This window comes from Pseudophryne corroboree, chromosome 3 (assembly GCF_028390025.1).
Source record: "Pseudophryne corroboree isolate aPseCor3 chromosome 3, aPseCor3.hap2, whole genome shotgun sequence".
In the NCBI taxonomy this organism is placed as follows: domain Eukaryota; kingdom Metazoa; phylum Chordata; class Amphibia; order Anura; family Myobatrachidae; genus Pseudophryne; species Pseudophryne corroboree.
Window position 1 is genome coordinate 615,446,063 of NC_086446.1, and position 13,288 is coordinate 615,459,350.

Sequence of the window (13,288 nt, forward strand, 5' to 3'; positions counted from 1 at the left end):
ACACTGCTTTCTCTATTGCTACACAAATGAATAGAACACCTGTTTGATTGTCACTCTTGCAAACACTGAGCTCTAAAGATAAAATATGTGGCTTTCTACAGTACTGTATATCATTTATACAAACTACTGATGGTAAATGATGTACAAATCACCTACGAAATTGCTTATGTATCAGTCATGAGTTCACTATATCAATCTCTGCAGTGATCTCTTGCCAAAAGCTGTGTGTATTGCACATCTGGTAATGTTTACTCATGAATGTAATTATCTACATTAATGATACAAATATTTAAAACTACATAGTGATGTAAGCTATAAGGCGGGAAGTGCTTGACTGATTTAACCACAACATTCCTTACACTTCCGAAACGCAGTAACTCAAAAAATTAACTAATATTCTATTCCCTAGCATTCAGTCCTCTCACAGTCCTGCCTTGTCCACCTACGCAATATTGCCAGAATCAAGCCCATCCTCCCCTGAAGACTAGTACTACAACTATCTTTTCTCCTCTCATTATTTCTCGTCATACTGTAATCCTACTCTCCCGGTTCAGCTGGGAGGCTCTAGAAAATCAGGTGGCACTCCTGGCCACCCGGAAAAGTGGTCAAGTGTCCCACATCCAGCTGACCCCCGTCTGCACCCCCAACTCATGAAGGAAAAGTTGGCTGAACAATTACACATTTAAAAGCTGTAAAGCGGGGCGGGGCCATGATGATCTACTCCTCACCTTCCTAAATCCCATCTCACCCCTCTTCAGTCTTTTTTCAACTCTGCTGCCCACCACAATTTCTTTCCTCGATGCTCTACCTTCGCTGCCCCTCTATGCCAGTTACTCCACTGTCTACAATGCTCAAAATTAAATTCAAACTCTTTCCTACGTCTCCAGCCTTATTTCTACATATTCTTCCTATTACACTATTTTCAGGATTTCTCCCATGCTGCTCCTAACCTCTGGCATGCCCTTCATTAGACTTTCATATAGACTCTCAGCCTATAACCATGCTCTTAAAACTCATTTGTTTCATCATAGCTTACCACCACACCTCCTAATGCTGCAGGCTCTGCCTTCTTCTCCCCATTCTGTCCACTCATTGTAAGTCTGAGTGTAGGTCGCCTGCGTCCTCTCTATATAATTATACTAACTGTGCACTGTAATTATGTAACTGTGAATTTATGTTCTGTCTGTATCAGTCTGTACTTATATTTCTCGCTGTCAGTTTTGTCCTTTTGTACGACACTGCAGAACCCTCAGTATAATAATGATTGAGAAAGGATAACATATGCATTTAGCATGAAATAACAAGTTGGTGGTAATCAACTATTGGTGGGTGAAAGAGAATGGTTTCTTATCCAATATCGGACCCCAAAAAACGGCCTCTAGGGTGTGATCCTCTATTTCTCATCGTTATTGTGTCAAAGTAATTTCTTTTGATGCACAGTCTTCATAGTGTACTTTAATGGCCAGGTGTGAATCACCCATTGCAATCTTCCTAGGTGACCTTCAGCCAATAGAAAGCCTCTAGGTACACTCCTGGAAGGGACTGCACTAAATCTGGATTATCTCTACATACTGTACAATAAAAAAAACAAAATGGTACAGAGTCTCAGGCTGAGATACAAGGGCTAGCTGTCCATTTTGCAAACACTGTGGTTCCTTAGTTACAGTATTAGCCACCCTGAAAAGTTTTGGCTGAACAAATGCAAATAATAAAGAGAGCTTGGAAGCTTCAGAAACCAGAATTACAGTCCGTCATGTAGTTTTACGTCTGTCTTTGCTAATTGTGTGTTTCTAAGCACCTACCCTGGCAGGCACGATCCAGCAAATCATGCTAAGAGTTGTCCATCCATGCAAATCACTATTTTTATAAACCTAACCAGTAACATATAAGCATTTCATGCCATATTATATTATTATAAAACATCACAAAGTTATGATATAATCTATGCAATGCCTGTTTACCTATAACAAATAGAATACAGTAGATCTTACCATCGATGGAACGAAAGGAGCAAGGATACCACCAAATCTACATGCCATGGCACATACACCCAATCCCGCATTCCTGCAAAACAGTTAAAATAAATGTATTAAGATCACTGATGAAGTAAATGATGAAATTTAAAAAAAAGATACATTTGCGCTCTATTCTTTTAAACCAAGCTTTGCAAATTCAGGGTTTTTTTGCATGCAAGGAAAATACTGTTGGCTTTTGCATGGTTAAACTAGGACGTGTATATTTTTATAATCTGGGCTTTATACTTTAATATTTGCTAAGGATGACTATTTAACATACAACAATATACAATACAACCACATGAAGAATACCTCCCAAAATATCTAGCAGCTGAAGCGGGGAGTATTAGCACTGCCACAAGTGGGTGTGGCTGCACATTATGGCGCTTGTCCACTTTAAAGTCCATAACTAGAAAGGAAAACAATTAATAGGACTCAACTTCCCAACTGCCCGGCTAAGCAGGACAATGCTGACCAGATTGGGAGGCAGGATACAGCCCTTAAACCAGGACTGTCCTCCAAAACTGGGACAGCTCAGGTATGCATCTTGTGAATAGTGGTCCTGGAGACGTGGTGGAACTCACCCCCCACCCCAGCGCAACAGCTTTAAAGGTATTGCTGCAAAAAAGGGGCTTGGTCTCAAAAAAGAAAGGGGCATGGTCACCGAACAGTAACCCCAGTTCAAATTACGGCGCACAGTAGCACAATCTTATGTTATGACACACATTAGTGCCCCTTAAACACAAAGCCCATAGTAGCACCCCAAATACACATAATGACCACAGCAGTAGCACCCCTTATACAATGACCTCAGTAGTAGTGCCCATTATGCAATGCCCACAGTTGTAGTGCCCCTTATGTAGAGCCCATAGTACATATGGCCCCCAGTGGTAATGCCCCGTGTAGTATTGCCCCCAGTATTTATGCCACCTGTAGTTATGCCCGCAGTAGAGCTCCCCCTGTAGAGATGCCCCCTGTAAAGATGGCCCCAGGACAGATGCCCCCAGTACATATGTCCCCTATAGTTATGCCTCAGTACAGATGCCCCCAGTAGAGCTGCCCTAGTACAGACGCCCCCTGTAGTTATCCCCCAGTAGAGATGCCGGAGGAAGAGAGATGCAGATGCACACTCCTAGAACTAAGAATACTGATAGTAAAAATAATTTAAATAAACTCACAATTAAAATGGAGTATAATTGAAGTTCTTAGCACACATTTGTGCAAATATGCTGGCCCATGTACCGCGGCCAGGTGACTTCATCACATGGGTCCCTAACATTCCTAATACTATCATTAGTATTAGGAATGCCCCCTGTAATTATGCCCCCAGTAGAGCTGCCCCCAGTACAGACGCCCCCTGCAGATATGCCCCCAGTACAGACGCCCCCTGTAGTTATGACCCCAGTACAGATGCCCCCTGTAGAGCTGCCCCCAGTACAGATGCCCCCAGTAGAGATGCCCCACTGCCAGTACAGATGCCCCTGTAGAGCTGCCCCTAGTACAGATGCCCCCTAGTAGAGCTGCCCCCAGTACAGATGCCCCCTAGTAGAGCTGCCCCCCAGTACAGATGCCCCCTGTAGAGATGCCCCACTGCCAGTACAGATGCCCCCTGTAGAGCTGCCCCAAGTACAGATGCCCCCCAGTACAGATGCCCCCCTAGTAGAGCTACCCCCAGTACAGATGCCCCTTGTAGAGATGCCCCACTGCCAGTACAGATGGCCCCTAGTAGAGCTGCCCCCAGTACAGATGCCCCCTAGTAGAGCTGCACCCAGAACAGATGCCCCCTATTAGAGCTGCCCCCAGTACAGATGTCCCCTAGTAGAGCTGCACCCAGAACAGATGCCCCCTATTAGAGCTGCCTCCAGTAAAGATGCCCCCTGTAGAGAGGCCCCCAGGACAGATATCCCCTGTAGTTATGCCCCCAGTACAGATGCCCCCTGTAGTTATGCCCCCAGTACAGATGACCCCTAGTAGAGCTGCTCCCAGTACAGATGCCTCCAAGTAGAACGTGTTCTGCCCCATTCCGGCTCACTTTAACCTCTGCTTATGAAACAGTCATAAAGAGTGCTGCAGAGCTTGCAGGTAAACTTGGACTGCACTATCTGTGGCATACTAACATGCACACGTCCAGTATCGATTCCAAAGCAGAAAGGGCCAAAACTATCAGTGCAAATTAATTAAAATCATTAGTCAGTAAAACTGAACCTTTCCCATACAATTAGCAGCAGCCTCTACTGCATTCCATGTGTGCACAGTGTACTTTGGAATGCATAGACACAGGCCTGTGTCAAAGCTGAATAAAGCCTGAATAAGCTGAGACAGGCACAGGAAATGCAAGCAGTTTATTAGAGTACATTATTATCAGATAAAACATTTACATACACACACAGATTAGATATGCTACACATTTTGAAGCACCGTATCATAATTTGAGTTGAAAATGTTAGCAAATCATCAAACAAGACTGGACTAGTACCTTCTGACCTGGATAGCACAAGTCCATGGCAAATCAGCAATTGGCTATTAAAGGAAGGAATGAAGATTTAGCAAACCATAATGAACCAGCAGCTGGATAATGCTGACTTTGACTGTATATGTTCACGATTTTTTGGATGACAAAATATTATAGAATATCTGATAATGTGAGTCAATAACATCTAGTAGATGCCCACGTGACCTCATAGATGCTGCAAATCTGAAACCATAGCGCACAGCCCATTAGAGTATTCCATAGATGCCACTGCTGTCCGGTTGTTCAGGCCAATTTTACCAGATCAGTGGCTAGTTTTACTAAACATAAATTATTAGGATTCAATTCCAAACATTACATTAGAAGCAAGACTGCCCACTCCTGCTGTGATAACGCAACGTGGGTGCCCCTAAACTGAACGCAACGTCAGCTGGTGGTAACTGGAATAAGCAATTTATAGAGAAAAGTAAATGTTCGGCTATTAAAAATAAAGGCAATGTCCCAAAAGTGAAGATGTAAAGGCAGTATCTTTATTTTTTTTATGGCATATATTTAAAGAAAAAAAGATGTTTAAAGTAATTAAAGGGGATGGTCCAAATGTGTCATTACTTCTAGGTAATGTTTTTAACTTGGCAGATATAAGCCTTTTTCAGTCTAAGATCAACCATTCGTGAAATATCACACAAAGCTTCTAAGCAGACAAACATCAAAAGGCAGAACAGGGTCATGCTCTAATGTATGCACATCGGGGAAAAACAACAATAGCAACTGCACAAGTAAAATGTGCTGCAGATCCAGGGTTTTTTTTTATAAAAGTGATAAATAAACCTTACTGATCTTTTCATAAAATATTATGCCAGCTGCAATGAATTCTACAGAAAATTTTAGCTTTCTCAAACTGTTTATGTACAGATGTCACCACATACACCTATTCTCAAATCACGTCAAAAAGCCCTGTTTAGCATGCCACAGACTCGGGACTTAGGTGCCCCAAAACACTGATCCTAGGTATCTAGTATGCTATCAGCAAACTTATACCCATTTCACACTTATCTTATGACCTCTGATACTGCCCGGACAAGCTGGGTCCTGTCTCAGTGTGAAATGGGCAACTCAGGTTGTGTGTCTTGGGTACTCGACCCTGGTTGTGACTAGAGTCAAATCCAGGACCAACCCGGGTTGTCGATCTAGGTAATGCTAAAAGAAGCTGGTTGGCGGATCGGAGGTGCTTAGAGATTATGTCATCTAAAAGCAGCAGACCAGACAACATGGCTAATTGGGACAATGTGGAGGTCCAGGGGCTCCTTCTTATCATGGGTGAGGAGATTAGGAAGCAGGGCAGACATGTATTAAGTGTGAAAGGCGCTGACCCGGGTCGAAAGTGCAGTATGAAAGGGCTCTGAGCAACTGCTACACAGCTTTCAATATCTCGGAGTGAACCCAGGATTTCAGTGTGAAAAGGGTATAAAATAAGAAACTGAGGCACTAGACAGGGCTGCCCCTGCTTTTTAATTTGGCTTTGGACCCACTTATACGCCACTTTTATGATTGCTCGGATTGGAGAGGAGTCCATATAGGACATCACGAGTTGAAGGCGACTGCCTACGCGGATGATCTCTTGTTGTTTTTTGAGAATCCTCAAACGGCTCTTCCCAGTTTACTTACACTGCTGGAGGACTTTCATAAGTTATCGGGATTTCTCATTAATAAATCAAAATCTGAAACCTTAGCATTACATAATGCTGCCAAATTACATTGGGACGACAAGTTCCCATTTAAATGGGCCACCTCCTTTTTGAAATATATTTAGGACTAAATGTCCCCGCCAACCCATTCAATTTGTATAGGGCGAATTTCCCGGGCATAATTAATCGTATACAGTCTGACTTTTTTAGCTGGAAACTTCTACCCCTATCTTACTTAGGCAGATGTCATCTCATAAAAATGATTTCTTTCCCGAGAATACTGTACCCACTGCAGATGTTGCCTGTACTGATCTCAGATACGGATCTTAAAATTTTAAATACAGCGGTTAGTTAATTCATTTGGGCGAATAAAAAACCATGTATCTCCTTGATTAAATTAAGTCAACCTCCCACATTAGGGGGGGGGGGGGGATAATCTGCCTTGTTTTTGCACCTATACCCTAGCGGCGAATTATAGATATGCTCTGGATTGGTTAAAAGACACCGAAAATTATGCCAATACGAGCTAAGAACGAGCATTGTGCCCTCAGATATCATTATCTAGTCTATTGTATATGCGACCTTCTCATATTTCCAAAAACTTATTACTGACTACCACTTGTACTGCCTGGAGGCTGGTACGTAAGAAGATGGGGGTCTCAGCTTCCAAAAAATTTTTTCTCCCAATAACCCATAACATCGGATTCGCCAGGGGTTTGTCGTCTGATTTCCTCGCCTCTTGGTCTAGGAAAGGTCTGCGATTAATTTATAAATTTTTAGATTTAGACACCTTACAGTTGCGTACACTTGTACATCTTCAAAAATCAAACCCGCAAATCCCTATACCCCTCTTTGTTTATTTTCAAATTTGCGGTTTTATAAAGAAAGTTCTATCGGCCCTATCAGATAAGGACAAGTCACGCAATATAGATAATATAGTCAGCCGGGGCTCTCTATTGATTTATTCGACTTCATTCATATACTCTCTGGTGAAAAGTCAGTAGAATTTAGGAACACTGAACTCTGACCTGGCAAAATGGAGAGGGGTATTTCCTAATGTATCCATACAAGACATCTTGTCTTCCTTTGTCAAATTAAACAAATGCCTTATTTCGACTTCCTATGCGGAAATGCACTACAAATTGTTACACTGTGCGTATATTACACCAAAACTACGCCTTTTATTGGGAGCATCTTCGAACTCTAATTGTTTTAAATGTACACTTTCAGATGCAGATATAATGCACTGTATGTGGGCCTGCGAAGAGGTTCAATCGTTCTGGTCTCTGGTTCAATCCTTTATAAATGACTCGCTCAAGCTTAAATTTACGGTTACTTCTGAATGGGCACTGTGGGATACAGAGCCGGTGCTAGAGTGTTTGGCGCCCCACTGTAAATGATAAATTTGCACCCTCCCATCTGTAAAAAAGGGACAGCACATGACGCAAAAAGGGATGTGGTCACACAAGAAAGGTGCGTGGCCCACAATTCAAATTACACCACACAGTATTACAATCTTATTCACTTTACCCCAAACATAGTGCCCCTGATTCATATTACACCCCCTAGTAGTGCCCCTTATTCATGTTACGTCACACAGTAGTGCCCCTTATACACGTTACACCACACAGTACTTATACACAATGCCCACAGTAGTGCCCCTTATCAGAGGTGTAGCTAGGTGCCATGACGCCTGGAGTAAGGGTATGTTTCAGCACCCCTTCCCTGTGTTGAAATGGGGGTATGTTACATTTGAAAAGAAAAGGATATTTTAAAATTGGTGACAGGGCCTGTTCTAGACCTTGAGGAGCTCAGGGCAAAAGTTTCCTTTGGTGTTAGATGTGCTCGAATCAGAGACAGTGCGTGCTGAAGGCGCGCACCAAAAATATAGGGTTGTGGACACAGAATAGTAAAAATTTACATTTGACATTACACCGCACAGTAGTGTCCGTTTGTCACATTACACCGCACATTCGTCTGATGGAAAATACGTTGACAGACACCTTGGGATTAAAGAAACCTTTGGATGTACATAGGGCTTATAGCCTAGGTGAGTGTCATTCTATATGTGTCACGATCCGGGTATCTGGACGCCATTACCTGCCGTTTAGGTGTCTTCTGAGACTGGCCCAGCGTTCCAAATCCGGATCTCATCTGTGTCAACACTCTGCACATCCCGCCTGTCATTCTGAGACACTACCACAGCGGCGCCATGTTTGAATCCAACATGGCGTCTCCCGTCCTCCGCGGCCTCCGCCGCCGTTACTGTGTTATTGCTGCAGGTTCTCAGAATTATGTATCATGCCTGCCGCGGCCTCTGCTGCCCTCCAAGTGTCTCAGCATATAACTGTCATCTGGCGTCTCCTGTCCTCCGCGGCCGGCGCCGCCATTATCACTATGTTTGCACATTTCATTCCAAACCAGGTTTTCCCTCCAGGTTCCAGCATGGGCGCAGCCATGTTGGATTTGATCACATGCTCCAATTCCTCCAATCCATCATCTCTGGAATCTGCATAATTGCCCAGCCAATGCCTGCATAGCAGCAGGTATAAGTATCCTGTGTCTGGGCCAGATAGATGTCAGTGCTTTGAATGTCATACCTTGTTCCAGTCTCTCTCTCCTGTGGTTTGTTTCTCCAGGTTCCAGCTCCTGTCTCCAGCATCCACAAAGAGACCCGCACCTGCTTTCCATCCTGCGGTGCAGCCTGACTCTGCAATCCTCTGTGACTGCTTCAGCTTTCAGCTATTACTTCGTTTGCTTCCAGCTTCCAAGCTTTCAGCTATTAACCCATCTGTTTCCAGCAACCTGCTTCCAACAGAATTCAGCCTCCTTAAAGAGCCGGTGTTCTCCCAGCGGATTTCTACTTACCAGCAGTATCCACTACCACCGGTAACCACTCTTCATTTCATCTGTTTCCACGCACCCTAGCATCTTTCAGTTTTAACTCCGTGTCTCCACCATCTGGCTGGTTCCGTCCAGTGACTCCTACAGTGCATTCCAGTTACCAGCATCATCTCATACACCTACTGGCATGTTCCTCGGTTGTCTCCACTACTACAGCCTGGCCTGGTAAGGTTATTCTACCCAAGGACTATAACATCCGTTCTGCAACCTACCAGTGCTCTGTTATACCTTTTATGGTTTAGTGATCCAGGAACTGTATTATCTGCCACTGCTAATTCTGACTGTGAACGCTGTTGTGATTATACAGAGTCTGTTTAATAAACTTTCATTTGACTTTTAACCTGCTTGTCATGGTCACACCTTCCGGTTTCCTTCCACACTTACATGTCCAGGGGTCTGATTAAACCATCTAAGTTTGATTTCATTTCACCCCCTACAACTGAGGCTTCCTCCCATCAGCCTAAACCCTCAGTTGTGACAATATGAGCTTGCACATTATTATTGGTGGAGGAAGGACAACAATCAGTTAAAAGAAACCTTTATGTGAACGTATCTCACTGAGTTACTGGGAGTCTGAAGGTTCCTTTTAAAGTGGCAACAGTATAGTGTGCACCACTGATTAATTGTACCCTTCCACCTATATCAACAGTACACAGGTCACCAGGATATATCTGGAGAATTTAGCAGCGCTTGTGGACCGCTCTCCATTTTGTTTGTACTGTGCTTCCCAGGCCTATTCCTAGATCATTAATAAATATATTGAACAGTAGCGGGCCAAATACGGACCCTTGTGAAATTCCACTGACTACTGGTGCCCAGCTGGAGAACATTATATTGACAACCACTCTTTGTACTCTGTTATCCAGCCAATTAACTATCCATGTGCAAATAGTATTTCTTAGGCCAAGTTCCCTTAATTTGATGTTCAGTCTCCTGTGAGGCACTGTATCGAAGGCTTTTGCAAAATCTAAAAAGACCATCCACTGCTTTGCCCTGGTCAAGATCATCACTCACTTCCTCATAGAAGTTAATTAAGTTAGTTTAACAATATCTGTCCCTCACAAACCCATGCTGACTCTTGCTAAAAAAATGTCGCATTCCGCAGATAATCCTCTATGCTATCCCTCAAAATTCCTTCCAATTTTTTACCCACTATAGAGGTTATACTAACTGGTCTATAGTTCCCAGGATGATTTTTAGATCCCTTTTTAAATAATGGTACTAACTCAGCTATACGCCAATCCCTCTGTACCATACATGATCTAACTGAACTATCAAAATCAAGTATAAGGGTCTTGCTAGCTGTGCCCTAAGCTCCATAATAACCCTCGGGTGAAAACCATTTGGGCCCGGTGATTTATTAATCTTCATGTTGCTTATCCTCTACAGAACTACTTTGTCACTTAAGCATCTAGCCAAGAATCATTACCTTCATTGCCGTTATGCACTACTATCACCATCTGATCCTCCCTGGTGAATACTGATGAAAAAAAATTGTTCAGTATATCCGCTTTTATTTTGTCGTTTATCAATGCTCCCAGTTCACCTTTTAATGGGCCTACATTCTCTTTTTTTAATCTTTTACTGTTTATGCATTTATAAAACTTTTTAGGATTGGCTTTACTCTCTATAGCGATTTGCCTTTCGTTTACAATTTTAGCTGCTCATTACTTTTTTGCATCTTTTATTGCATTCCTTGTAATACTGGAATGACTCCTCCCCTCCAATTTATTTAAATGCTTTGCAAGCCAGCCTCTTTTTATCCATTTCTTTTTTGACCTCCTTATTAAGCCACATTGGTTTGTGTTTAGTACTCCTACGTTTACTGCCCATGGGAATGAATTTGTGAATATTGCTATCAAGCAACCCTTTTAAAGCATCCCACATTTCCGATGTGTCCTTACCATGAAACAAAACTTCCCAATCAATGTCGTTTAGTGCCCGTCTCAGCATATTGAAGTTAGCTTTTCTAGAGTTTAATGTTTTGGTTGATCCCTTATAGCTATGTTTCTTGAAACTGATGTGATCAAATGTGATCATATAGTGATCACTGTTTCCCAAGGTCTCCCCAACTGTAATGTTTGATATAATGTCCACATTATTGGTAATAACTAGGTCCAGAATATTATTACCTCTGGTTGGGTCCTCGACTAATTGAGACAAGTATTGATCCTTTAATGTGTTTAGAAACCTGCTGCTCCTAGCTTTTACACATGAATCGTTACTCCAATTTATATCAGGATAATTGAAATCCCCTATCACTAGGATGTCCCCCAATTTGCTGCAAGAGTTGTTCCTCCTCATGTACGCTAATATCCGTTTGTTTGTAGCATGTGCCAATGACTAGTTTTTCTGCTTCAGTGCCCACTCTTATGATCCCAGCCCATAGCGATTCCACGTTATCTCAGTCCCCTCGTAAATAACATCTATTAAGTTTGGTCTTAGAGGTGGTTTAACAAAGAGACATACCCCTTCTCCCCTTTTGGTAGCCCTATCCCTCCTGAACAGTGAATATCCCTCCAGTGTTCCAAGAACACAAACCCCTCCTTCCTACACCAGTCTCTAAGCCACACATTTATCTCCCTAATCTCCATCCGTCTCCCCGGGCTAGCGCGTGGCACTGGTAATATTTTGGAGAATATTAACCTAGATGTCCATGCCTTAAGTTTCTTGCCTAATTCCCTATAGTCTTTCTTAAGGACATCCGACCTACCACTAACTTTGTCATTGGTGCCGACATGCACCAAGATCGCCGGCTCTTTACCATCCCCTTCCAACAATCTGTCTACCCGGTACGCGATGTGCCGTACCCGAGCACCCAGGAGACAACAAACCATACGGTGATCACGGCCCTGGTAGCAGATTTCCCTGTCTGTCTTCCTGATAATAGAATCCCTTACCACCACAATCTGACTAGGTACTTCACTATCTTTTTTCCCAACTGTACTGGAGGGGCCGCTCCTCTGGCTCCGTCATTTCCTCACTGCCATCCTCAGAATCCTCGTCCAGTCGGGCGAATTTGTAGGGGTTTGGCAGATTGAAGATATCCTGTCTCCCCCTCCATCTTCCTTCTAACCGTGACCCAGCTCTCTACCTGGTCATACAGTATATATATATATATATATATATTGATTATAACAGACTTACACAAGTAATAGTCACAGCTTTACTGATATAAGATTGCAAGTATGCAAGTAGCATAAACTATATACTTCTCAGAGCCTAGAATTCTGGTGCAACAGAGAAGGTTATAAATATAAATGTATTAACCAGCAAAAAAAAAAAAAAAAAAAAAAATACTTTACAGGAAAAATTAAGTAAAAGATGCAAATGTAAAAAAAGACATAATCCCCTTTTGTCCAAAGGAATGACTTCGTTGCCTAGAATTAGCATAACAAAATGGACAATCCCACTACAGCCAACACCATAAGACTGACAACTTGCAATTCAATAACAAGTTATACAGTATGAACACTTTCCTCTGGCCGGGCATTTAGGGATTAAGTGTTGATGCTATTGTGGAGGCGTATATTTTCTCTAAAGTGCGAACTGTAGGGAATCAAGTCCAAACATCTTATTGTTCTATAATGGGATGGGTACAAAATGCCGGCGGTCAGGATCCCGATGGTCAGAATCTCTACAGTGTAATCCGAACGGATCCTAATGAGTCTATCAACCCTAAACCAGCCTTCCCGCAGAATAACCCTAACTGTCCCCTTCCCCTAGTGCCTAACTATGCTACTTACTGCCAGGATCTGTCGGCATTGTGACCGCCGGGATCCTGACTACATCCCTATAATTTCCCTCTGAAATAGCACAGAGGCATAACTTCCCCATAAATATTTTGGAAATAACATTCTGCACATTTTCATAACAAAAACAAAAAAATTTAGGGCAATAATAAACTTAATTCTAAAAAATGCAGAAAATTACGGAATGCTACCTTTGGGGTTGGTATGTTAGGCTGATAGCTATAATGTCGAATTACATCAGGTAGACGTGAAATGTTGACATGGTCACATTGCTGGCATGCAGCATGTTGACAGTATCTAAATTGATATTCTTCAAGTCTACATGGATGACATGTTGACAGTATCTAAGTTGATATTCTTCATGTCTACAAGGATGACATGTTGACATAATAGGATGTCTAATGTCCCTGGTGGTCCAGCAGTCACTTTCCTGGTCCAGGTGGCTGCAGCGGCGTAGACCTC

At 42.7% G+C, this 13,288-nt stretch overlaps 1 protein-coding gene across 3 annotated transcripts in view; it reads right to left on the reverse strand.

Annotated features, from left to right (window-relative positions):
• LOC135056445 (solute carrier family 22 member 15-like) overlaps positions 1 to 13,288 on the reverse strand; it is a 469,036-nt gene that overhangs the window by 66,097 nt on the left and 389,651 nt on the right. For 2 of the 3 annotated variants that reach the window (XM_063961635.1, XM_063961634.1), the window contains exon 10: positions 1,992 to 2,064. In XM_063961635.1, coding sequence (XP_063817705.1) covers positions 1,992 to 2,064 — 73 coding nt within the window. Of the gene's footprint in view, positions 1 to 1,991; positions 2,065 to 4,491; positions 4,536 to 13,288 lie in introns of all 3 variants that reach the window. The other variant, XM_063961636.1, reaches the window with a different exon arrangement.